Raw genomic sequence first — 27,873 nt, 5'->3', positions numbered from 1 at the left:
TTTCCAATGTAGTATTATTTGTTTTTTAATGTAAAGAGTGTCCGTCAATTAGGAAAAGATTCAGGTATTTTTTAAAATATCTATGGAAAACACCACCATGGCTAACACTGTTCATCTATGCAATTTGTATCAGATGCATCATCACTGAATGCAGAAAACGATTCATCTATGTATCATCTAAATAAATTTGAGATAGCATACGATTGCAAGGGTGACACTCCGAGCTACAACTGGATATATCGTCCTCATAGATGCTGTATCACTCGCACCTGACCTTTGTGTTAGGTCCCTATTACACCTAGCTTCACCAATATTATGACCCTCATGTTCTTCAAACAATAAGGTTTGAATTTCACCGACAGAGAGTTATCTTTTAACACTGCATCAGACAGGTGTTTGGGAGCCAGAGGCGCGTGCGCCACCCATGGTTGCTCATTCAGTACTAACCCAGCCAGCAGCCCTAGGGCATTCTGGAAATTTTTTCCAAGATAGCTGCCTCTCACTGGAGGTCCTACGAGTCCATTTTGTATACAACCAACCTCGCACACATTTAGAATGGGTACGAAAAAATCAAAGAGACTTTTCTCAGTTGGCGCAGTTTCCCGCCGACCGAGAATACTCGGCTGGCGCAGTTAAGTGGTTAACCCTTAACATGCTAGGGGTATAATATCCTTTGTTCCCCACAGGCGCATGTAATTTTGAAAAAAAAAAAAAAAAAAAAAAAAAAAAAAAAAAAAAAAAAAAAAAAAAAAAAAAAAAAAAAAAAAAAAAAAAAAAAAAAAAAAAAAAAAAAAATCTTGCTAATCTGTTAATTTGTGTTCACTGATCATGGGAAAAATAATAAAAAAATCGTAAGTGGCATATATTGCCCGCTATAGGGCGGGGAAGTCTGGCAAAAAACAGGTGCTGACTCAGCGTGCATCCCAGGCAGTCTGTTGATCGCCAGCTGTCAAGCCGGAGTTGCCACAAAAAGATAATTACCTAATTATTTCAATGTCTCTGATTGATTTTTCGTAGTTTTTTTGCTGTAATATTATTCAATAGTGTGTAGTTTGATATATTTATATAATAAAATGAGTGAATCATCGCTGTACTCAAAAATATGGTTTGCATATTGTTGATTCAATTATGTTCATCAATCAGTGAACAAATACTTTGTCGGTTATTACACTATATACACAGGTTATATATAAGTATCTGCATGTTTTGTTCACCGTAACGAACCACTAAGTTGCTATTATGAGTCAAAAAGTAACGAGGAGTGACCGCCATGTACCAGCCAGCCACTCACGCTCTCCCTCAAGTCACCTGACTCACCCACATTCTCCTCCCACAATATTGTTTTTGCTTTTATTCACTATATACAGATGCTATATATAAGTATCTACATTTGTGTTCACCATAACGAACCACTAAGTTGGTATGCTGAGTGGCAGTGGCAGTCCGCCACTGGCTGCCACTCCCTCCCTCCCTCACCTCACCTGACTTGCCACCATTCTCCACCCACCATACTGTTTTTGCTTTTATATACAGACGTTATATATAAGTATTTACATGTTTTGTTCACCATAACTGTACATCTAAGCTTGTATGGTGAGTAAAGGCACAAAGACGAAGGACCTCACACAGTCAGCTGATGGCTGCCGCCCTCAAGGCCAGACGCACTAATATTTCTCCTCCAACAATACTGTTTGTGGTGTTATTACGCTATATACTGTACACACATTATATATAAATATCTACCTGTTTTATTCACGATACTTGTAGAAGTAAACTGGTATGGTGCCCAAAGACCATCGTGGTAACCAGTAAACAACACCGTCGTCTGCACGGTGGCGTCGTGCAGACGACGCCACCGCCCTCACCAAAATGGCGGCTCCCAACTTACTCCTCTTGCTGTTTATACCCTCTATACACATGTTATATTTAAGTATCTACATTTGTGTTCACCATAGCGAACCACTAAGCTGGTATAGTGAGTGCAGTCAATAAAAGGTGGCCACACACAGTCAGAAGACATCGCCACCACCCTCCCTCCCACAGCATTACTCCTCCCTCCATGGCGCACAGCGCTAAATATCACCACAATCCTGCTATTATCAGAACCCTGGTCAGTTTTATCACAGTCAGGGGTCTTCTGTAATAATATCATCGTTACATAATAGCATGAACAAGTATATTATGGCATTTTTAGGCGATGCTGTGGTCACAAGCTGAACAGCAGTGCTGTTAGCTCATGCTGCGTGCATCAGGCTTGGTAGCTCACTCAATACTGAGGCCCCTAACACCCGGGAGTTTGGCCCACGATTTTTTTTAAAAATGGCGTCTGTTTACAAGAGCCCTGATGAAGGTGTGGTGAACCCTGTGTATCCGCGGGCCATTTAAATCATGCGTAGTACTCCAACACGTCATATGACGTGATGCGCATTTTCGGTAAGTTACTCAACACGTCATAAGACGTGTTGCGCAGTTTAAGGGTTAAACGGCTTCCTCCATAAACTAGGTGTATATACCATGTCCCACTCAATGTTTTAAATGTAAAGATTTTAACCATACCTCAAAAGGCTGCACCAAAGACATTATATGTGGGAAATACTCTGGTTCCCATTACACGCAAGACTGTACATCAGATCTGCTCACCTGCTCAAACTGTGGTGGCAATCATGACATTACATTCAAACAATATCCTTCATACATACCAGCAGCAGCAAAAACTTAGGTTCTCCCTACCACCAACTTGCAATACAGTAGTGCATTGAAACAACCTAACTCAGTCCATCATCAACCTCCACCTTACACTCAACCACAACCTTTGCGTGTACCTGATATGTCTGTCACCGACAATCCCACAACCTCAGGGTCCAACCATCTCCCACAAAATGCAAAACCAAGTCCTGATCTTGTTGAAACTCTTGTCACTCGCATCGAAAATGCACTAGAAAGACGCTGGACCGACTTTTAACAAAATTTTTTACACAAGTAACACAACCCACCTCTGAGGCCGACCCAACAGACATCCCATCAACAGCTACAGACACTGACATCCGCCCAAACAAAGCTACCATTGCTGGACATACATCGTTTGAACAGATGATGGAAAAACTCCAAAATAACTCCTTAGCACGCCTTGCCAAAATCACTCCCCAGGCTGACTTGCCACAAACTCCAACCACCAGTACCCAGAGTAAGACAGCCTCCAATCCACATCTAAGTATCCAACACGTACTACTATTGGCATGCCAAGGAAAATGGACACATCCATAACCCATACATCCTAAATGGCTCCCCTAACCTTCATGCCTTGGAATGCAAAAAGCATTAAAACATCTCTCACAGAGCTTAAACAATTCCTTTACTCATCCAAACCGAACTTAGCTTTTATAACCGAATCCTGGCTCACTCCCAAACAAAATCTTATTTTTGAAAACTTTCAGATGCAGAGACTGGACAGACCAAACCGTATGGGTGGTGGTATTTTCCTCCTAACACGGAGTAATATGATATGTAAACTTGTAACACTTACAAATTTTGTGAATGGTAAAGTAGAAATTTTAGCATGCCTAATACCTTACAATGATACACACATCCTTTCTGGGTATATACAACACTGGTGGCACAATAAACTTAAACGAACTGGAATTCCATCTTAACCAATTACGACACTCGATCATTGTTACAGGTGATCTCAATGCTAACCACCCCACATGGAGTAGAGGTACCCAAAATACTGCAGGCACCGATCTATATAGCTAAAGACACTGCACCATACAGTATATTCTTCTTTTGCCACCCTACCTGGCAAACTACTTTAACTACAGAACCAATTATGAAGCCTCACCTGACATCTGCTTTGGCTGGGCACATTTTCAACATGAACTACAGTTTCATACTGAACCAGATATTAGTAGTGACCACAAACTCACTTATTATAAAATTACTAACTTTCAGCCACCAACCTACCCCCTAATGAAATAAATAAAAAAAATAAATAAAAAGCAATATTAATATTAATGTATCACAGGTCTAACTTGAAATTACTGAATTCAGTTAGTTAAATAATTTGATTTGAATTCGATTACGGAAACGTCATGAATCAGGATTCCATTGGTTTACTGCCATGTGCTATTGCTAGCCATGAGCGTGGCTCTTCTGAATGTCACTTGACAACCTACACTCACAACAAAGGCTTGAAGTTTCTAAAACAGTATAGTGCAGAAGATCAAAAACTGATAGCAAAGCGAAGTGAACTGAACTTGGATGGAGAATCTCAAGTATGCCTCCATCATGAAGCTTTGCTGTTGATGAAATTTAAATTTTTGCAAAAAACTTGCTGCAATCCCTTCAAGAAGAAATGCCATGTAAAGCGAAAAGATTTGCAACCAATCACAGTAGATACTGCAGAGGATAATCCTAGGATAAGACTCCACATGAGGCTTGGCAACCTGTCAGACACCCAACTAACAGGCTAGGGAAACCTGCGAGAAAGTGGCCCGCCTGTGGCTAGCCTTGCCTGGCTATCGGGCGTGGCCACTAGGCAATGGGGTTGCCAATCACTTAGATAGATAGTGGCTCAGCCACCGTGGACCAAAGCAAGGATTACACTAATAATGGGTAAATTTGCCTTCTGCAAATTGCCATGCTCTGGATTTGACAGCCTACAATAGCCTACAATATACATACGCCTTGCATATAAGTGTCATTTTCAGAGTCCTGTGGCTGAACTAGGAATTCAGATCCCAATCTAAATAAAAGTTACTCTTGTACAGAAAAATCTGCTCTATCCAATGGTGTCATTCAAAACCAAATTGGGAATGATGTATATTGAGATATATTGAGATATACTGGTATTGGTAGTGATATTATCATGGATTGGTAGCCGAATGGCTACCCAAACTACACTTTTTATTACACTGCTGTATTCCGCAACAAAAGTTGCCCTGGTATGCCAAATTTCACACCTCTCTGGGCACTAGTCGTGATTTAACAAAGGGTCAAAGTTGGTAATTTTTGTGGTATTTACGCATTAACCAGATGAGAGCCCATTCAATATGGACCTATTATTTAAGAACCAAAGCAGATTGAGTTCTAGTATTTTGCACATTTTCATTTGGGGTCTAGGGCTACTTTATTACACAATTTCATTATATTTAGAAAGGGTCGAGTGGGAGGCCTTTGGTGAATTAACGTGGAATGACCCGATAGCCTCACACCTACCATGTCACATTCAAAATTTTGGGCTACATTTAACGGGATTAAAGGTCGCCCAACATTCCCTTCGTTTCCCATGATGATCAACGGTTCACTCTGTCAAACACCTCAGGAGCGTGCCAATGTTCTTGCTGAATGTCAAAGTTATCCCCTCAACACCCTTCCTTCAAGCCCAAGAACCCTCCCTCAGACAAGAAATTGACCGTGCCATACCGCTACCCATGCTCGGCATCGACAACACGTACACCTTAAATGAGCTACAAATACCCTTAACCCACCTACCTCTTGGCAAGGCACCTGGAGAGGATGGAATTCCATGTGAACTTAACAAATATCTTCCATCGAATGCACATAGTAAGTACTCTTCTAAACTATTACAACCTATGCCGGACTCACGGAAATATTCCCTCACAATGGCAGACCAGTATTATTCTTCCTTTCCTAAAACCAGGAAAAGACCCATCCCAACCTGCGCTATACAGGCCTATCTCCTTACTATCGCCTCGGTAAAGTCATGGAAAGGCTAGTACATACTCGCCTCCAATGGTACCTAGAGCATAATAATATTTTACTGTCACTCCATGCTGGATTTTGACTGCAATGCTCCACACTGGTTCTCTACCTAGACCTCAAAAGAGCTTACACTACAGTGTGGCATCAGCAAAAGAACCGAGGAGAGGAGAGTCATCTAATGGCTGGGGCCAATTAATTACTTGTCTTCTGAATAATTTCTCTGCCCAATTTTTTAATTATCTGCTAGTGTGTCTAGCTTGATCAGTCATGTCTGGTGTGTCCAGCTTGATCAATCATGACAATATATTGCATCAGAATGAGCAATATATTGTCAGGGTCTCAGTATTATAATCAAGTTCGCTCTCAGCTCACAATCAAGCTGGGTTATTCCAGGTCAGAATCCCGGGCAGGACAGAAATAGTAAGTCAAATTTCCTATCACTTAATGCACCCGTTCAAGCTGTAAGTAAGTACCCAGCTTGCTGTGGGGTTGTATCCTGAAAAGGGTGAGTAATTTGACCTTGTGGGGACCTTGATATAAACCTAACATGTACACTTATATACACTGGTACCCACCAGGCCTGGTAGCCTGGTGGATAGCGCACAGGACTCATAATTCTGTGGCGCGGGTTCGATTCCCGCACTAGGCAGAAACAAATGGGCAAAGTTTCTTTCACCCTGAATGCCCCTGTTACCTAGCAGTAAATAGGTACCTTGGAGTTAGTCAGCTGTCACGGGCTGCTTTCTGGGGTGTGTGTGTGTGGTGTGGAGAGAGAGAGAAAAAAATAGTAGTAAACAGTTGATTGACAGTTGAGAGGGGGGCCGAAAGAGCACAGCTCAACCCCCGCAAACACAACTAGGTGAATTCTAGGTGAATACACTAGCTGCCAGTCCCCCTGTGCAATGAATTATTATTATTATTATTATTATTATTATAGGCAATGGAATCAAGCCCAGTAACTGTCTCAGTACAGCATGTGAAAATGATATTTGCCAAGGTAGGAGCAGAGTTGGATAAAAATAATATAGCACTAAACAAAATTAGGAATAAGGAAGGAGTCCAGGTCATCTGCAGTTTTCTGCCAAGGCTGAGAGTCCTTGAGGTTACCTTGAGGAGCTTCCGGGGCTCAGCGCCCCCGCGGCCCGGTCGTCGACCAGGCCTCCTGGTTGCTGGACTGATCAACCAGGCTGTTGGACGCGGCTGCTCGCAGCCTGACGTATGAGTCACAGCCTGGTTGATCAGGTATCCTTTGGAGGTGCTTATCCAGTTCTCTCTTGAACACTGTGAGGGGTCGGCCAGTTATGCCCCTTATGTGTAGTGGAAGCGTGTTGAACAGTCTCAGGCCTCTGATGTTGATAAGAGTTCTCTCTCAGAGTACCTGTTGCACCTCTGCTTTTTAACGGGGGTATTCTGCACATCCTGCCATGTCTTCTGGTCTCATGTGATGTTATTTCTGTGTTCAGGTTTGGGACCAGCCCCTCTAATATTTTCCACGTGTAAATTATTATGTACCTCTCCCGCCTGCGCTCAAGGGAGTACAGTTTTAGGCTCTTTAGTCGGTCCCAATAGTTTAGATGTTTTACTGAGTGGATTCTAGCAGTAAAGGATCTCTGCACGCTCTCCAGGTCAGCAATTTCTCCAGCTTTGAAAGGTGCTGTCATTGTGCAGCAGTACTCCACTCTAGAGAGCACAAGCGTTTTGAAAAGTATCATCATCGGTATAGCATCTCTAGTGTGAAAAGTTCTTGTTATCCAACCTGTCATTTTTCTTGCAGTTGTGACGGCTACTTTATTGTGTTCTTTAAAGGTAAGGTCTTCCGACATGAGTACACCCAGATCCTTTACATTGCCTTTTCGTTCTATGTTATGATTTGCCTGAGTTTTGTACGTGGTTTCCGTTTTTATATTTTCATTTTTTCCATAGCGCATGAGCTGGAACTTATCTTCGTTAAACACCATATTATTTTCTGTAGCCCATAGAAAGACCTGATCTACATCTGACTGGAGATTCGGCGTGTCCTCTATGTTGCCTACTCTCATGAAGATCCTAGTGTCATCTACAAAGGATGATACAGTGCTATAGGTTGTGTTCTTGTCTATGTCCGAAATGAGGATGAGAAAAAGTACTGGAGCAAGCACAGTACCCTGGGGGACTGAGCTCTTCACGGTTGATGGGCTGGATTTTATTTTGTTGACTATTACACATTGGGTTCTGTTGGTCAGGAAATTGTAGATCCATCTGCCTATTTTTCCGGTAATTCCTTTTGAACGCATTTTATGTGCAATAACACCATGGTCACATTTATCAAAAGCTTTTGCGAAATCTGTGTAAATTACATCCGCGTTTTGTTTGTCTTCCATAGCATCTAATGCCATATCATAGTGGTCCAGCAACTGCGACAGGCAAGAGCGCCCTGTTCTGAAACCATGTTGTCCGGGGTTATGAGTTGCTGTGATTCCATGTATTTTGTGATTTTACTTCTTAGCACTCTCTCAAAAATTTTTATGATGTGCGATGTTAGTGCTATCGGTCTGTAATTTTTTGCCTCTGCCTTATTTCCTCCTTTATGAAGTGGTGCTATCTCTGCTGTTTTTAGTATATCAGGAATAACGCCAGTATCTAGGCTGTCTCTCCACAGAATGTGGAGGGCCTGCGATAGTGTTTTTTTACAGTTCTTTATGAATATGGAGTTCCAAGAATCCGGGCCTGGTGCAGAGTTCATAGGCATACTGTTTATGGCTTCTTCAAAATCCAGTGGGGATAGGGTGACGTCTGATATATGATTTGATGTTGGTATCGTATCCATGAAAAATTCATTTGGGTTATCAATCTTTAGTGTGTTTAATGGTTCGCTGAAAACAGAGTCGTACTGCGTCCTCAGTAGCTCGCTCATTTCTTTGTTGTCATCGGTGAAAGTTCCATCTCCCTTTCGCAGGGGCCCGATACTAGATGTGGTTTTTTATCTTGATTTTGCATAGGAGAAAATTTTGTCTGCATTGAGTAGATGTTGCAAGCACTGTGTAAATTGATGACTTAAAAATAATGTACTGTATTGTAATACTATTCATGGATATGTGATACTCTTACATTGGTAACAATACCATGTATATAAGGGATGGATTCATCTTTCAATGGCAGAGGTAACAGTTTCTGTAGACTTATTGGAGGAAACTACATCTCCAACTAGTTAGTAGATAGTGGTATGGGTGCAAATAATGGGGAAAAAATATAACAAAAGGAGGATAACACAGGTTATTAAAATGAACAATATTGTTTCAGTAAAAGTAATCAAAATTTAAAAAGAATGCACAGGAAAGGTGCCTTTTTTTTTATTAACAAGCATGTATATTCTGTACATATAGCAATATACACAAGCATGTATATTCTGTATACACAGCAGGGCATTGTTGTGTATATTCTGTATATACAGCAGGGCATTGCTGTGTATATTCTGTATACACAGCAGGGCATTGCTGTGTATATTCTGTATACACAGTAGGGCATTGCTGTGTATATTCTGTATACACAGCAGGGCATTGCTGTGTATATTCTGTATACACAGCAGGGCATTGCTGTGTATATTCTGTATACACAGCAATGTACTGCTATCCTATTCTATATGCAGAGGAAAAAACTAAGTTTAAGTTCATCTAAAAGCCCATCTCACAGGATCTACTGTGCAGGTATATTATACCAAGTCCAGAAATTTGTGTAACTAGACAGATGACAGCAATAGCTCTTGCTAAGAAATTAGCCATAATAGCACTCACTGAAACATGGTTGAATATTGACTCTTAGGGACCTACTGGTCGAGTATCAGGTCAAGGCCTATAAGCTCTCATGTTGATATAAGAGATAGAAAAAGAAGGTCAAGTTGCTATCAATGTGAATGAGACTTTGAGATGCAGTGCAATTTATTTTATTTATTTATTTATATATGACGACTGAAAAAACAGACGACTGAATTTATATATATATATACACAAGTTCTTACATTCTTGTACAGCCACTGGCACGCATAACTTTTTGGGCAAGTCTTTAATCCTAATTTTTACACACACACACACACATCCCCAGGAAGCAGACCGTAGCAGCTGTCTAACTCCCAGGTATTTATTTACTGCTAGGTGAACAGGAGCATCAGGGTGAAAGAAACTCTGCCCATTTGTTTCTGCCTCTGCCTGGAATCGAACCCAGACCCTTAGAACAACGAACCCTGAGCACTGTCCACTCAGCTGTCAGGCCCATCAGGCAATATCTCGCTGGTAACAGAAACCATATGAACACTGGATAAGCACCTCCAAAGGATACCTGATCAACCAGGCTGTGACTCATATGTCAGGCTGCGAGCAGCCGCGTCCAACAGCCTGGTTGATCAGTCCGGCAACCAGGAGGCCTGGTCGACGACCGGGCCGCGGGGACGCTAAGCCCCGGAAGCACCTCAAGGTAACACAAGTGAATGTGGGGACAAAAAGTGCTAATGGGATAATATTAATGCTATACAGACCCCACACCCCCAGTCTAAGCTATTTGGGCAATAAACCAATCTGGGAAGAGATAAAGGGCACCAAATGCAGTAAGGTGTGCATAATTGGAAACCAATTATTTTAAGTTACACCTGAAATGATGTGCATAATTAGTGGCTTAATAAAATGGACAAATAATATGCCTACTAATAACTGCACTCTGATTCTTTGTATATATTATATATGAAATATTAAAATTATATTAAGTTTGGAAGCAATCAAGGTAGTCTAATATACAACTAATCCCAATTTATGGCTCTGAAGTGCAAGTTTACTTTAAAAATAGTTTAACATTACAGTATTGGAAGCATATAAATATGGAAACAGTGCATTTCACTGAGTCAAACTAAGAGAACAGGAATGAGAAATTATATTGTGGCCATTTTCTTCAAATGAGAAATGTTATACAAGTGAGCAAAGTTGTCCCAAGGTCACGCTCAACCTCTCATACTCTACCATCACAACTAGCACGTGGTTAATGCAGTTTTATCTTGACTTTGATTTGATCAAAACGTAAGATAATATTAGTGAAAGTGGTACCCATGCGTATGTAGATGTGACTGGTGGCCACATTGGACCCATACATGAAGTCGTTGACAATCCCTCCCTTCTCTGCTTGTCCTCCATCCTGAGGGATGAGTAGTGTGGTGGACATGGTGTAGCGGCCGGTGTAACGGCAGGTATAGCGACAGGTGTAGCGGCAGGTGTAGCGACAGGTGTAGCGACAGATGCGAGGGGCAGGAGAGGGCCGTCAAGGACTGGTGTTGGAAGCTGTCATCAGCTGATGGTCAACTGGTCGCCATGTCTCGACACCTCTACTGCCTCCGGCTCCTCTCCTCGATCTCACTCCTCCTTCCCCACTCACAACCCTAAACTCTTCAACTTATACACTATTTAAATTAAAAAACTATATATATTTTTTTTTTATTAATTTATCTTAATCTAAAGTAAAGTTACGCAAAAAAAGTTCGGTTTAGTCAAGTAGAAGCCAAAGCCAGAGTCCGGACAAACGTTTGTACACGTCAACAAAATAACAACAAAAATTAAAAAACCACAGTAATGTTGTTTAATATATTAGCGAGTTGTAAAATGTGTGAATGAGTTGATATATACAGGGATGAGTAAGATGGTTGTGAGAGAATGGTGTAGAGGGCGGTCATAGTAGTGACAGCCGCGGGAGAGTGAAGATGGAGGCCGGTGCTCTCCCTACTTCTCTCACTGACCCCACCTCTCTCACCTCTCTCACTGACATCCACCGAGCATATGACAACATCTGTCAACACGAGGTCATCACTCCTATAGTATCCTATATTTACATATGCGTTACTGTGTGTATGGTGTTGAGAGAGAGTGAGGTGGCCCGGGGCTTCCCACACGCCGCCTCCACACAACATTTACTCACCATTATTATAATCATTATTATTTGTTTGCTTCTCTGTGAGTGAATGTAGCGTAGTGGGTAGGCCCAGTTATAGGGGAGAAGCGGTGCTGTCATGAGCACTATGCACGCCTACTGCACAGTTATAATAATAATAGTAATAATAATAATTTTTATTTAGGTAAGGTACATACATACAATAAATTTTTACAAAGATTGGTTGACTTATAGGTAGACCTAGTACATACAATGCCTAAAGCCACTATTACGGAAAGCGTTTCGGGCATAAAGTTGTGCATCATGCTTACCTATGGGAGAGTTATTGCCACTATTTATTTATTTATTTATGCATATACAAGAAGGTACATTGGGAATGTGAGGATACATAATATGGTAATTACAGTCTTGTAAAGCCACTAGTACGCACAGCGTTTCGGGCAGTGAAACGAGGGGCGTTTTCGGGGGACTATATAACACTCCCTTTTTAACCTGATTTACCTGAGGACCACTAATACTAGTGGCTTCGACGAGGACAGGAACCTGGCGGCTTGTCAAAGGTACCCCCCTATTTGCCTTGATCTTTTCTATCTTTTAAAACCTAGCAGAAATTTGGTGTTTATGGCTTCAGCGGGTAGGCAGTTCCACGGGTTTACAACCCTATGGGTGAAAAAGCATCTCTTGTTTTCTATCCTACATTGTGGCTTGTTGAGCTTGAATCCATTGCTCCTTGTTCGTGTTACATCTGACCTTTTGAAGAAAGTGTCCAGATCGACATTGTCCAAATTGTTTAGTATATTGAAGGTTTCTATGAGATCCTCCCTGTCATGCCTGGTCTGCAGTGTTGTTAGCCCTGTGGCCCTCAACCGTTCCTGGTACGAGAGATGACTAAGCTCTGGTATGATTTTTGTTGCTCGGCATTACACCTTTTCCAGAGCAGCTATGTCTTTCTGAAGATGAGGTCTCCATGCCTGGATGCAATAATCCAGGTGGGGGTGCACCAGAGACTTGTACAATTGAAAAACTACTTTCTTTTCCTCGAGAGTAAAGGTACGCTTGATTATTCCTAGGGGTTTGGCTTGGTTTTTTTACTTCCAAGTGGGAGCCACTTGTGCAACTTTTAGTGAATGATGGATTCTTATTCCAAGGTCCTTTTCTTTAACTATCTGCTGTAAGGTAGTGTTGTCAGTTTGGTGGTTGTGACGTGGATTGTTATGCCCCAGATGTAAGCTTTTGCATTTACCGACATTAAAGAGCATTTGCCAGTCATCTTGTTCTGAACCATAATGAAATCTGTCCCAAGTAGAAATTGGGTCAACCCATGTGTTGCATTTCATGCATTTTCACAATGGTCGCCCAAGTTAAAGTTGGTGAACGCCGATTTTAACATTAAAAAATTTCCCCATAGATATGAAGTCCCCATGGTGCATTGGTCAACAACTGACCTTGCCTGATCTGACCTGTCTGACCTAACATTAAAAAACTTTGGATTTTTGGTTTAATAAGTTATCACAATGTTTTTAACAATATTCTTGGGTCGTTCACCTATTTTAACTCGGGCGACCATTGTGGAAATGCAACAAATGAGTTAACTCAGTTGACAATCTGGTCAGATTCTAACAAGGGTTCAACCATTCTTACCATATATGGAGTTCATGCAGATCTGTTTATAAGGTCTCAATATCACTTTTATTTCACACTTTACTATAGATCTTAGTGACTTGGAAGGGGTCAGGCTAAGGATATGGGACTGGATAAAGGAATGGTGCCTAACCACTTCGACAGTTGGGGATTGAACACCGACCTGCATGAAGCAAGACCGTCACTCTACCGTCCAGCCAAAGTTGTTGGACATGGGGGGAGTGTGAGCTAGCTGTTTATTAATTTAATTTATTGTGTTGGGGGACAGGCATCCAGAGTGTATTCATACACATAAGGCTTATATCAAGGTTACCCCCCCCCTCACTCAAGATTAAATTACCGACTCCACCCAGGATGCAATCCCACAGCAAGCTGACTAACTTCTGGGTACGTACTTACTGCTAGGTGAACCAGGGCATTAGGTGATAAGAAATGTGCTCTACCATTTCTGTCCTCCCTGGGATTTGAACCCGGAACTCTCAATTGTGAGTTGAGAACAAACCTGACTGTACCACTGGGACCTTTTAATATACTACTAGGGGACCTGTACTACTGGGACCTTTTAATGTACTACCAGGGGACCTGTACTACTGGGACCTTTTAATGTACTACCAGGGGACCTGTACTACTGGGACCTTTTAGTGTACTACCAGGGGACCTGTACTACTGGGACCTTTTAGTGTACTACCAGGGGACCTGTACTACTGGGACCTTTTAATGTACTACCAGGGGACCTGTACTACTGGGACCTTTTAGTGTACTACCAGGGGACCTGTACTACTGGGACCTTTTAGTGTACTACCAGGGGACCTGTACTACTGGGACCTTTTAATGTACTACCAGGGGACCTGTACTACTGGGACCTTTTAATATACTACTAGGGGACCTGTACTACTGGGACCTTTTAATGTACTACCAGGGGACCTGTACTACTGGGACCTTTTAGTGTACTACCAGGGGACCTGTACTACTGGGACCTTTTAATGTACTACCAGGGGACCTGTACTACTGGGACCTTTTAGTGTACTACCAGGGGACCTGTACTACTGGGACCTTTTAATGTACTACCAGGGGGATCTGTACTACCCGGACCCTTTAACGTACTACCAGGGGACCTGTACTACCCGGACCCTTTAATGTACTACAAGGGACCTGTACTACCCGGACCCTTTAACGTACTATAAGGGACCTGTACTACCTGGACCCTTTAACGTACTACCAGGGGACCTGAACTACCCGGACCCTTTAATGTACTACCAGGGGACCTACACTACCCGGACCCTTTAACGTACTACCAGGGGACCTGAACTACCTGGACCCTTTAATGTACTACCAGGGGACCTGTACTACCCGGACCCTTTAATGTACTACAAGGGACCTGTACTACCCGGACCCTTTAACGTACTACAAGGGACCTGAACTACCTGGACCCTTTAACGTACTACCAGGGGACCTGTACTACCCGGACCCTTTAATGTACTACCAGGGGACCTACACTACCCGGACCCTTTAACGTACTACCAGGGGACCTGAACTACCTGGACCCTTTAACGTACTACCAGGGGACCTGTACTACCTGGACCCTTTAACGTACTACCAGGGGACCTGAACTACCTGGACCCTTTAACGTACTACCAAGGGACCTGTACTACCTGGACCCTTTAACGTACTACCAGGGGACCTGAACTACATGGACCCTTTAACGTACTACCAGGAGACCTGTACTACCTGGACCCTTTAACGTACTACCAGGGGACCTGTACTACCTGGACCCTTTAACGTACTGCCAGGGGACCTGAACTACCTGGACCCTTTAACGTACTACCAGGGGACCTGAACTACCTGGACCCTTTAACGTACTACCAGGGGACCTGTACTACCTGGACCCTTTAACGTACTACCAGGAGACCTGTACTACCCGGACCCTTTAACGTACTACCAGGAGACCTGTACTACCCGGACCCTTTAACGTACTACCAGGGGACCTGTACTACCTGGACCCTTTAACGTACTACCAGGGGACCTGAACTACCTGGACCCTTTAACGTACTACCAGGGGACCTGAACTACCTGGACCCTTTAACGTACTACCAGGGGACCTGTACTACCTGGACCCTTTAACGTACTACCAGGAGACCTGTACTACCCAGACCCTTTAACGTACTACCAGGAGACCTGTACTACCCAGACCCTTTAACGTACTACCAGGAGACCTGTACTACCCGGACCCTTTATTCTCCGCCTTCTATCTGTATATACCTGTGCCATTTATTACTCTCTCATTATTAATAAACACTTTCATGCAGCCGGGTCGTAAATATATGACGTGTTTATTTCTATCGGTTCCTCAGCAGAGTCGTAAATTTACGCGCGATTTAAAAATATTTGTATAAAATCCAATTCTTATTCGATCGACTTGGGGTTAGTATGAAAATGTTTGCCATTAAATTTCCGTTTTCTCTAATAGGCACATGGCCTATTTGGGAGAACGGCATTGTATTGTAACTTAGTGGAAAGACTATTGAATTGTTGACACAATGAGGGTAATCGCCCACTTCACACACTCTTGGTGTGGGCCGCGATCATGATTCTACATTTATATGCATATGTCCGTGTAGGGAATTTAATTGCGATCACAGTGATACCAAATTTAACGCTGTAGGACAAGTGTGGAGTGGACAACCCTGAAAAGAATGGAACATTTCGTCGCTGTTTGGAGCTCACGGCTAGTGATCGATGTAGTTCTTTAGTTTTTTGTGTGATTTAACTCATGCTTTGGTGACATATACATATGTTCTTATATGTTCTTATAGATCATTCTATTGCGAACACTTTGGTACAAAAATTAAATCAGTACATCGAAAATTAAGGTCAGGACAGCGAAAAGAGTATGCACTTTTCAGTGTTGCCGCTTGGTCACCCGAAAACGCCGGGCGCATGAGGGGGGGTCCATAAAGTCCATATCACCGTGCGCATCAAAGTGTTATAATTAATGTTTTCATCATATTTCTTTTTAATGCTGTGGATGGAATTGGTTTCAACAACCTCATCCTTCAATACCTAACACTTGCCTACCACCCTTATAGGGAATGAAATTCCTTACTTCAACTTGACTGCATATCCAGCTTCCCCTGATGACCCCTTGTCCTACCTCTTTTTAATTTTAATAGGCTTTCTTTATCCACTTTATTTTCCCCTCATGATCTTGTACATAGTTATCATATCCCCTCTAAGGTTGTGAGGGAGAGTTCTCTCAATCTGTCCTCATACACGAGCCCTCTCAGTTGTGACACTAGTGTTAAACCTCTGAACTTCTCATGTTTCTGTTTATGCTCCCCCTCCCCGCTCAGCTCGTTGTCGCCGTGTGGGGGCTTCGTGGGCGGCTGCCGGAGTGTGATGCTCCTTCGGACAGTCCTCTGTCCTTTTCTAGCCTTGTGCTCCTGCTGCCGTCCTCTCCAATTCTGCTGGGCACCTTTTCCTTTTCCTTCTGTTTCGTTTTTCTCCCCCCTCTTCTCCTATCTGCTTGCCGTTTCCTGCCGACCTTTTGCTCGTTCTGGTTCTTCCATGGACTTCTTCTATTTTGACGCCCGGGTGCTTGAGGAGGCATACTCATGCACCCGTAGAACTGCAGTACCCGACGTCGAGAGCGAGGGGAACCTTTTATTGTCAATCCCCACTTCGTCACTGAACACGATCTCGACGGACTGTCGGTTTCTTAAGGTGGCGTTTGTGGGGCGTATACTCACGACGCACCCCTAGGAGGCCCCGACAAGATCGGCGATAGCTTCTTGTTGGGTGTCCTGCCTCTAATTGTGGCTCCATGGTGGGTGTGGGGGCACATTCGTGAGTGAATTTTTCTTTTCGTCACGATGAAAACCCCTGTTTCGGCTGCTTCTGGCTTCCCTTCTCAGGCTCGTGGGGTGGGCGACCAAGCCCCCGAGTCGGTCCGTATTGGAAGACCGGGCTCTGTAGCCTCCGCTGCATTGGGCCCCGACCTTGCTCCTCCTTTGGCCTCTCTGACTCCTTCCCCTGGCTCCCTTCCCTCCTCTGTGGTTGGGTCGAGCCCCAAGCCCCCAGTGGTGACTACCTCGTCCCCTGGCGCGGCTCCTTCTCTAGTTGTAACTACTGCGCCTTTTAACCCCTCTCTCTCTGGGGGTTCTCACCGCCGTCCTCGTCACGGCCGCCCTCGCTCGATTCCTTCCAGTTCTGCTACCTATCAAGCCTTGTTTGGTCCCGCTTCGTGGGCCAAATATTTTGATCTCCTCCCTCTTGATTCTGCGCCTCCTGACGATTTCTCCCTTCATCGACATCTCATTGATTCCGTGGATGCCTCCATTACTTTCAACCCCACTCGTCTCGGTACACGTGTCGTTGCTGCTCCTTCTCAGGATGCTGCTTCCCGCTTGGCTGCCTTGTCCTGCCTTGGCGAGACCCCCGTTCGGGTCTCGAAAAACGCTCAGTTGAATGCCAGTGTTGGCACTATTTTGCTCCCGCCCCATGTTGCAACCGGTGTTCGGGACCTGCGCGACTGCCACGACGATATTCGACATATCCTCGCTGCCCAGGGCCATTCTATTCTCCAGGTGGACACGTTTACTCGTCCCCCTCGTGGTAGTCGCCGTCAACCCCTCCGGGTTGTGAAGATTACCTTTGATGGTAGGACCCTTCCACCCTCTGTCATTCTTGCTGGTGCCAGGTGCTCTGTCCAGGAGTACATTCCTTCTCCTCGGCTCTGCAACAAGTGCTGGAGGTTTGGGCATGGTGCCCTCCGCTGCTCCGGGACTGTCTCTCTCTGTCCTTTGTGTGGTGGCGAAGGTCACTCTAAGTCGGAGTGCACTTCTCCCCAGGCTCGTTGCCTCAACTGCGGTGAGGCCCATCCTACCTTCTCCCGTGCGTGTGTCCATTACAAGCTTGAGGCAGCCGTCCTCAACCTGAAGCACCGGGAGCGTTTATCTTTTCCTGAGGCGAGGCGCCAGGTTCGCCGGCTCCCGCCTTATGCTAATATCTCTTATGCTCGCGTGTTGCGCTCTTCCTCTCCTCGTCCTTCCCGCCTTCCTCAGACTCACAACCGTTTCCGGGCCTTGGACCCTGATGCGCCCACTGCCCCCTCCTCTGTTCCTTCGGGTTCTCTCCCGAAGGATCCTCCTCCTGGTCCTCTGTCTGGGGTTCCCCTTCCTTCTACCCGGTCTGTCGTGTCTTCTGTGTCTTCTTCCTCGTCCCCCTCCGGTCCTCCTTCCCATCCTCTTCCTCCATCTATCAGCTCTCCCCACCGCCTGTCGGTGCGGGCGGATGTCCATCGCTCTCCTACCGGCCGTCGTGTGTGCTCTCGTTCGGCTTCTCCGGTTGAGACACTGGAATCCGTTGCCCGGTACGTAGTTGCTGGGACACCGGTCTCTTTAAGTCAGAAGCGTAAGCCTGGCTCCTCTCCTTCCTCTTCCCCGGCGGGTAAGAAGGCTTCGCTTTCTTCCTCAGCTCCTCCTTCTGGCTCTGTTGCTCCTTCCCCTCCCGTTTCAGTGCTTGCGCCCCCTGTTCCTGCTATGGAGGTTTCTTTGGACCCTGCTTCCCTTTCGGTTGCTGCTCTTGCTGGGGTGCGCTCCCCTCTTTCTACTCCCCCTCCTCCTGCTGCTGTCCTTGACGGATCCTCTCCGTTGTCTCCTCCTCTTCCTCTTCCTCCTCCTCCGGACCCTGCCCGCCCACCTCTGATCTGTTCTCCCGTTTCCTTCCCTCCGTCTTTGCTCAGTTTACCCATGCCCCCTAACCCTGACTTTGCTGACCCTGATCCCGACCCTGATATTCTTTAACGTGCTCTGTTGCTCTTTCGCCTTTGTTTCTTCCTTGTTCTCTGTTTTTGTCCTTTCTCTTCTCGTCGTTGTCCATTCTTCAATGGAACGTTCGAGGTTATTACGCCAATTTCCTCGAACTCCAACTTCTGGTTTCGCGGTTTTCGCCCCTTTGTGTCTGTCTCCAGGAGCCAATGCTTGGTGCTCGTCCTGGTCGTTTTCGTGGCTATTCCTTTCTCTCCCCCCCCCCAGCCATTGCTGGGGCTTCTAATTCTTCTGCTCTCTTGATTCGGGCTGATGTTCCCTTTGTTCCTTTACTTTTTCCTTCGCCTCTCCATTGTTCTGCTGCTCGTATCTTTGTGGGGAAATGGTACACAGTTTGTTCCATTTATCTCCCCCCGAGTGTCCCGCTCTCTCTTCCTGATTTGAAACACCTCCTAGACTCCTTGCCGGAGCCTGTGCTCCTGCTGGGTGACTTCAATTGTCGTCATTCTCTTTGGGGTGACGTTCTGACGAATACCCGGGGTTGCCTCCTTGAGCCGTTTCTCCTCTCTTCTTCCCTGTCTCTTCTGAATTCTGGTGAGCCCACTCATTTGGACTCTCGAACTCGCACCCTTTCTTGTCTTGATCTTTCTCTCTGCTCTTCTTCTCTTTACTTAGATTTCACGTGGCAGGTTCTTGATGACCTCCATGGAAGTGATCATTTCCCCATCCTTGTTTCCTTTTTCTCTTTTCGCCCTTCCCTCTCTTTCCCTAGGTGGCAGTTTGCTAAGGCGGACTGGACCCTATTTTCCCTCAGTGCTACTCTCTCTGACCTCTCCCTTCTGCCCCTCTCTCGCGCTCTCCTCCTTTTTCATGACACTGTCTTCGACGCTGCCCTCCGCTCTATTCCTCGCTCTTCCTCTCGGGGTCCACGGAAGTGCGTTCCCTGGTGGAATGCGGACTGTGCTCGGGCTGTCCGCTGTAAGCGTGCAGCCTGGAAGAAGCACCGCCGTAGGCAGACGACCGTTTCTTTTCTTTTCTTTCGGAAAGCAAGTGCGGTGACCCGTAGGGCCATCCGTACGGCTAAACGTGAATGTTGGGCATCTTATGTCTCGACAATTACGTCCGAAACCCCTCTGGCCCAGATCTGGAAGCGTATCCGCAAGATAGCGGGTAAGTTCGTTCCCGATGTTTCACCGGTCCTTCACCTCCATGATACTCTTGTGGCGGACCCGTTGCAGGTCGCTTCCGAACTGGGTTCCCACTTTTCTTCTGTTAGCTCTGGTCTTCATCTTCCCCAATCTTTCCTTCTTCGTAAACCTGTCCTTGAGTTTCGTCCTTTAGATTTCTGCACTCATCTTCAGCTTCCCTATAATGATCCCTTCTCTCTCTCTGAACTTCGTTCTGCCCTGGCCCTCTGCGGTTCTACGGCGGCGGGCTCCGATGGTATTCATTATGAGATGCTTCGCCATCTCCCTCCGAGCACGTCTCAGTATTTACTGAGTCTGTATAATCGGATCTGGGAGTCGTCGTCAGTCCCTGAGGACTGGCTCGATGCCGTTGTCCTCCCTGTTCGCAAACCGGGGTCTCTGGGTACTTCCCCTAAGGACTTTCGCCCTATTGCTCTCACAAGTTGTGTCTGCAAACTCTTTGAACGTATGGTTAACGTTCGTCTGATGTGGTTCCTGGAACACCATCACCTCCTCTCCCCTTCTCAATTTGGTTTCCGCAAGTGCCGCAGCACGACAGATGTCCTGGTGAACTTGGAGGTCTATATTCGTACTGCTTTTGCTGCGAAGACCTCCGTTGTTGCCGTCCTTTTTGACCTAGAAAAGGCTTACGACACCACTTGGCGTTATCATATCCTATCTCAACTTCATTCTTTTGGCCTTCGTGGTCATCTCCCTCTCTTTCTCCGCAGCTTCCTCTCTCGTCGTTCCTTTCGGGTGCGCCTTGGTACCGCTCTGTCTCCCTCTTTTCAGCAATACGAAGGTGTGCCCCAGGGTAGTGTTCTGAGCAGTACTCTTTTTCTGGTTGCCCTCAATGGTCTTCTTTCCTCTCTTCCTTCTGGTGTCTTCTCCGCTCTCTATGTCGATGATCTTACCCTTTGTTGTCAGGGTGATGATTCGCCTCTCCTTCAACGCCGGCTTCAACTTGCAATTGATGCCGTGTCGTCTTGGGCCACAGGTCATGGCTTCAAGTTCTCTACTTCTAAGACTTGTGCCATGACTTTTACGCGGAAACGGGTTGTTCTTCGTCCCTCTTTGTCACTTTATGGTCATCCCCTTGAATACAAAGATTCCGCGAAGCTTTTGGGGTTATTCCTTGACACTCGTTTGTCTTGGTCTCCCCATATCTCTTACCTCCGTGTTGAGTGCTCTAAGGCCCTTACCCTCCTTCGGGTCTTGTCCCATACTTCTTGGGGGGCAGATAGGCGCACTCTCCTTGCTTTACATTCCTCTCTCGTCCTGTCTAAGCTCGATTATGGTTGCCCTGCTTACTCGTCTGCTTCTCCTTCTACTCTTCGCCGTCTTGATGCTTTGCACCATACTGGGTTGCGCCTCAGTTCTGGTGCCTTTCGTTCGACTCCCGTCCTTAGCTTGTATGTTGACACTGGCTTCCTGTCTCTCCAGGACCGCCGTGATCGCTACTGTCTTCGCTATCTTGCGCGGTCCTTGCAACATCCTTCCTCTCGCCTCTGTCGTGCTTTAACTTTTACCCCTCCTGCGGTTCCTGTTCCTCTTCACCACCTCCCTCTTTCTGTCCGGTTATCTCGCCTACAGGATTCTCTTTCCGTTCGTATTTCTGGTGTTTCTCCTCGTGTTGTTCCTTCTTTGCCCCCGTGGAGGGTCCCTCTTCCGCGGTTTTGTACATCCTTGACTCGTATCACTAAAGCTTTTACCCCTCCTACGGTTCTAAAACGCCTTTTCCTTGAGCACTTTTCTTCTCACTCCCGCTCCGTTTCTGTCTTCACCGATGGGTCTAAGTCAGCGGACGGTGTTGGCTACTCTGTTGTTTTTCCTGATCGCACTTATATGTGTCGCTTGCCTCCGGAGACTAGCATCTTTACAGCGGAACTTTATGCTATTCTCTATGCTCTTCGTCTCCTGCTTTCTCGTTGTCAGTCTTCCTTTGTGGTTGTTGTTGACTCTCGTAGTGCCCTCATGGCTCTCGGGTGCTTTAATCCAGTTCATCCAGTAGTTGTCGAGATCCAGCATTGGCTGTTTCTCGTTCACAGTAAATTTAAGTCGGTTGAGTTTTGTTGGGTTCCCAGCCATATTGGCGTGTCTTTAAATGAGCGTGCGGATGCTGCCGCTAAGGAAGCTGTCCGCTCTTGTCCCATCTCTCGTAAAGGCATTCCGTATTCCGACTTTTACCCGGTTATCCATTCCTCAGTCCTTACCCGTTGGCAGGCTTCTTGGTTGTCTGTTAATGGTAACAAGCTACGTACTCTTAAATGTTGTGTTTCCTCGTGGCCGTCCTCCTTCCACCGTAACCGGCGGTGGGAAACAGCTCTGGCGAGGTTGCGTATTGGCCATACTCGCTTAACCCATGGTCACTTGATGGAGCGCCGCCCTGCTCCTTATTGTCCTAGTTGCATTGTCCCTCTTACGGTCGTGCATGTCCTTCTTGAATGTCCTGACTTCCAGGACGAGCGTGTGTCTTGCTTTCCGACCGCCCCTCGCTGTCACCTGTCCCTCGATAGAATTCTTGGTGACTCGGATACTTTTGATATCGTTCGCCTTATGCGTTTTTGTTCTCGTATTGGCATCCTTGGTGATATTTAGTGCCCTCTGATTATTTTGCGTATTTGATGGTGCTACATAGCCTTCCCGGTTTGGTGCCTTCTTTTGATAATTACTTGCTTACTTCTGTTTATGCTTGACAAGATGTGGGTTCCGTGCTGGAGCTGCATACTCAAGTAATGGTCACACATTGGCAGCGTGTATGGACTTGAAAGCCACCATGTTTAGATTCTTAAATGATCTTGTGTTTGCTAACTTCCCATATGCTGCTGATGTTACCCTGTTCACATTAGCTTCTGGTGTTAGTGTAGGTATTATGTCTTCCCCCAGGTCTTTTTCTCTTTTCAACAAAGCTCTTTTTGAATTGTCAAAACTTGATATATCATTAGATTAGATTGGGTTAGGTTAGACTGGTTGTAAATACTGTTGGTGTGGGACCTAACTACCAGAGGATCCAAAACAAAAAACGAGACAATTCTTAATTTTCGTGAGTCGCATCCATTTTCTAGTACAACAATTTTTGGCCTTATGTAACCCATTTGAGCAATAAGCGTCATTCTTTATAGGAGGACAGGTTGGTTGGTGAACCATTTTGGGTATGATCTGACATATATCCCATGGTCACTAGCTATAATGTCACATTCCAGCATTCTACAAGCTTGGTTTTTATATACCATACTTACCAGTGCTACACAAGCACTGGTGAGAATGGTAATCAAATCTAAAACACAAATGACTACAATAGGTTAGGTGAGGAAATCCAACAGGAAAAACACCTTTTGTCAGTACAGATGGAGGAAGTTAGACAGGGACTAGAACAGTGCAAGAAAGATATGCAACTTACCAATGCACAAGTGGCCAAGGAGAATGGAAAAATAGAAGAAGCAGTAAAGGAATCCAGAAACTGCAGCAACCAGGATAAAACAAACATTAGACTGGAAGTCAGAAAGAAACTGACATCAAACCCAAAATTGGTGCAAAACACAGTCGATCAAAGTAAGCCCCTATTAATGTTTGGTTGCAAAGAAAAGGAGATAACATCTAGGTCAGAAAGAGCCACAGAAGTGAAAAAAAGATAAAATTGTTGGGCTAGTGGAAGGTCTTACAACCAATGACAATGTCTGCGACTACAGGAGAATTGGCAGGTATGAAAAAGGGAAGGATCAATCATGAGGATCATCCTAAACGGTGCTAAACAGATGGAAGAAGTACTAAGGAATGTTAAAAAATTACAAATTGATGAGGAAGGGAAATTATGGTTATTAAGACAAGATCTTTTAAAGGAAAACCGAGAGAAGCTGAAGCTGAACCTTGTAGAGACAAAACGTCTAAATGAAAGCACGAATGAAGAAGAAATCGGTTCTTTTCTGGGGGATCTTTTCTGGGTTCTTTTCTTCCCGGAGCTAACCAAGCCGATATGAATCTATTAAACTCTGGCATCAGTCAATGCACATGGAGTTCTAGTCCTACTGGGGACCATGAGCCAGAACCTGGCCCCCCTCAGAGAGGCACGAGGAGCAATGGCTTATAGAAACCCCAGTGTGAGTGGGAGCATTCTATGTCTATCATCGACCGGGTCAGGCACCCAGAAAGATAAGCACTCCAAAACAAACCTTTATTCTGGTTAAAATATTGCTACTTAAAACTGAACTAGTGGACAGAATTCCCCAAATGAAAATGAGGAAACGAGCATGACGTCACCATGTCATCTCGCCGCCATCTGCGCAGCCCCTCTACCCTTCCCAGGAGGAGGAAGGGGGACCCCCAGTTATCCATTATCTGGAACTGGGGTGTGGATAGCTATCTGCGCCGACTATTCACACCCCAATTCTGTGGCTGATGTGAACTAGCAAGGTCGTGCATCTCTGGTTCCTGTGTTTTCCAGTTCTGTGCCTTGTGGTGTGATCCTGTCTACTAGGTGGTTTGTGTGGGAGCCTGAACTTTGCCATGATGGTCTACCCGCTGGGATGGGTATGGCTTCGTTGGCTGTCCTGGTTCCTTCGGGGACATGACTTTTGCCTCTTTTGTGACCACTGGGTTTGGTCTCCGGGGGCTTTGTGTTGATTGCTACATCGCCGGCTTCCTCTTCGTTTTTTGGGGGGATTCAGTGCCTTGGCACTGAACCCTATCTGAACCCTCGCTTGATGCATTCACGAACACGTCTCTTGGCTGCGGCTTTGTGACCAGTGCTCACCAGGCTGGCCAGAGACGGTGGGGTCCATCCTTCCGTCGGGCTTACAGCATGGTGTGAGAGTTCGCGGCTGTGTGGATGTTGCTCCGTAGGGTTCAGGTCGCTCGTGGATCGATGATCCGGTTCCATTTGGACTGTTTCCTTAGTGGTTCATTGTCTGAACCGAGGGGGTTCCATGCGGTCCTTGGCTCTTTGGGGCTGGTTGCTTCGGGTGACTCGTCTGCTGAGTTCTCGGGGTTTGGCTTCCTGGTAGTTCACGTTCAGGGGGGTGTTCAATGTCCTGCCGGATGGCCTGTCTCGGTTCATTTCTCCTTCCACATAATGGACGGTTGACGCAAACTCGTTCAGTTGGCTCTGCCAGACGTTCGGGACTCTGGAAGTGGATCTCTTCATATCGGCGTGGTCGAAGCGTTTCCTGGTATACGTGACGCCCTTCCCTGACTGCAAGGCCATCGGGGTCGATGCCTTTAGGCAAAACTGGCCGAGGTTGGGTTACCTGTACCTCTTTTTCCCAGTTCAGCTGTTGCTCCAGGTCCTGGTTCGCTTGAAGACTTACCAGGGAAGAGTTGTCCTTCTGGCTCCTTGGTGGCAGGCCCAGCCTTGGTTTCAGGTGCTGCTTACTTGGTGTCCAAACCCAAGAGTCTTCCCGCGATTCCACCTTTTTCAGCAGATTGACCCAGCCTAGTATGAGGCTGGTTCGTTCTTCTCCTCGAGTCTTCGTATCTGGAGTTTCTGACTCGAGTCGATCATCACTTGTATGGAGCACGGGTGGCTTCTTTGTTGGTCTCCCACCTGCGTGCTTCATCTCGGCGGCAGTATGAAGTTTCCTGGTGGTCCTTCTGGTTTTTGCTATCACTGGATAGGTGTACTTTGGTCTCTGATAGGGTTGTCTTATCCCTCCTTTCGTGGTTGTTCCAGGACCGTTGACTTTTGCCAAATACTGCCGCCTCGTATTGTGCGGCGCTGGCGGGAGCCGCTCCAGCATGCATTCGGTATTGATGTTACTTCTGCGGTGTTCCGCAAGCTGTCTCGTGCATTGTTTCACCTCAAATCTGCTCATGTGCCTTCTGAGCCATCCTGGTCTTTGGGCCGGGGGCTCTCTTTTCTCTCTTCTCCTCAGTTTGTAGTGGCTCCTTTGGTTCAGGATTGTTTTTCTAAGGCTCTTTTCCTGTTGGCATTGGCCTCTGAGAGTCGGGTCGGTGAGCTTCATGCTCTCCTCCAGTGCAGGGGTTTCTGCTCCTTCAGTCCTGGTGGTAGGTTTATTTGTTTGCAGCTGTCTTTTCCTTTTCTGGTGAAGAATGAGACTGCTGCTTTCCGGAGGAGTCCTTGGGTTGTTAATGCTTGGTTGATCAGGCCAGGGGTGCATCATGTGTTGTGTCTGGTTGCGACTCCCTGCCGTTATATGGGTGCCATGGCTTTGGTTGCTGGGGGTGCGCTTTGGGTTGATTCAGTTTTCTTCCTTCCCTGTTCCAGGGCTCAGGTCTCCCAGGTCATCTGCAGGGTTATTAAGTCTAGCCATCTTACGGTCTATCCCTGTGCCTACGATGTTCGTAAGTTTGCTGCTTTGGCTGCTATCTTTGGCAACTTGTCTTGGGTTGACATTCGGGCTTGGGGTTTTTGGAGGTCCTTGAGGCTACCTTGAGGTTTTTCCGGGGCTTAGTGTCCCCGCGGCCCGGTCGTCGACCAGGCCTCCTGGTTGCTGGACTGATCAACCAGGCTGTTAGACGCGGCTGCTCGCAGCCTGACGTATGAGTCACAGCCTGGTTGATCAGGTATCCTTTGGAGGTGCTTATCCAGTTCTCTCTTGAACACTGTGAGGGGTTTGCCAGTTATGCCCCTTATGTGTAGTGGAAGCGTGTTGAACAGTCTCGGGCCTCTGATGTTGATAGAGTTCTCTCTCAGAGTACCTGTTGCACCTCTGCTTTTCAACGGGGGTATTCTGCACATCCTGCCATGTCTTCTGGTCTCATGTGGTGTTATTTCTGTGTGCAGGTTTGGGACCAGCCCCTCAATTATTTTCCACGTGTAAATTATTATGTATCTCTCCCGCCTGCGCTCAAGGGAGTACAGATTTAGGCTCTTTAGTCGGTCCCAGTAATTTAGATGTTTTACTGAGTGGATTCTAGCAGTAAAGGATCTCTGCACGCTCTCTAGGTCAGCAATTTCTCCAGCTTTGAAAGGGGCTGTCATTGTGCAGCAGTACTCCACTCTAGAGAGCACAAGCGTTTTGAAAAGTATCATCATCGGTATAGCATCTCTAGTGTGAAAAGTTCTTGTTATCCAACCTGTCATTTTTCTTGCAGTTGTGACGGCTACTTTATTGTGTTCTTTAAAGGTAAGGTCTTCCGACATGAGTACACCCAGGTCCTTTACATTGCCTTTTCGTTCTATGTTATGATTTGCCTGCGTTTTGTACGTGGTTTCTGTTTTTATATTTTCAGTTTTTCCGTATCGCATGAGCTGAAACTTATCCTCGTTGAATACCATATTATTTTCTGTAGCCCATAGAAAGACCTGATCTACATCTGATTGGAGGTTTGCCGTGTCCTCTATGTTGCCAACTCTCATGAAAATCCTAGTGTCATCTGCAAAGGATGATACAGTGCTATAGGTTGTGTTCTGGTCTATGTCCGATATGAGGATGAGAAAAAGTACTGGAGCAAGCACAGTACCCTGGGGGACTGAGCTCTTCACGGTTGATGGGCTGGATTTTATTTTGTTGACTATTACACATTGGGTTCTGTCGGTCAGGAAATTGTAGATCCATCTGCCTATTTTCCCGGTAATTCCTTTTGAACGCATTTTATGTGCAATAACACCATGGTCACATTTATCAAAAGCTTTTGCGAAATCTGTGTAAATTACATCAGCGTTTTGTTTGTCTTCCATAGCATCTAATGCCATATCATAG

The 27,873-nt window shown here is 45.7% G+C and overlaps 2 protein-coding genes across 3 annotated transcripts in view; one reads left to right on the top strand and one right to left on the bottom strand.

Annotated features, from left to right (window-relative positions):
* LOC123770982 (protein lifeguard 4) overlaps positions 1–11,064 on the bottom strand; it is a 43,128-nt gene extending 32,064 nt beyond the window's left edge. Inside the window, exon 1 of one of the 2 annotated variants that reach the window (XM_045763152.2) lies at positions 10,788–11,064. In XM_045763152.2, coding sequence (XP_045619108.2) covers positions 10,788–10,902 — 115 coding nt within the window. In that variant the 5' untranslated portion in view covers positions 10,903–11,064. The remainder of the gene's footprint in view (positions 1–10,787) is intronic. The other variant, XM_069309401.1, reaches the window with a different exon arrangement.
* Positions 11,065–11,379: 315 nt separating this feature from the next.
* LOC138354902 (conserved oligomeric Golgi complex subunit 4-like) overlaps positions 11,380–27,873 on the top strand; it is a 29,237-nt gene continuing 12,743 nt past the window's right edge. Inside the window, exon 1 of the mRNA XM_069309378.1 lies at positions 11,380–11,533. Coding sequence (XP_069165479.1) covers positions 11,435–11,533 — 99 coding nt within the window. The 5' untranslated portion in view covers positions 11,380–11,434. The remainder of the gene's footprint in view (positions 11,534–27,873) is intronic.

The sequence above is a fragment of the Procambarus clarkii genome, chromosome 65, assembly GCF_040958095.1.
Source record: "Procambarus clarkii isolate CNS0578487 chromosome 65, FALCON_Pclarkii_2.0, whole genome shotgun sequence".
Classification (NCBI taxonomy): domain Eukaryota; kingdom Metazoa; phylum Arthropoda; class Malacostraca; order Decapoda; family Cambaridae; genus Procambarus; species Procambarus clarkii.
Note: the sequence above shows the minus strand (reverse complement) of the source record. Positions and strands in the feature narration are given on the sequence as shown.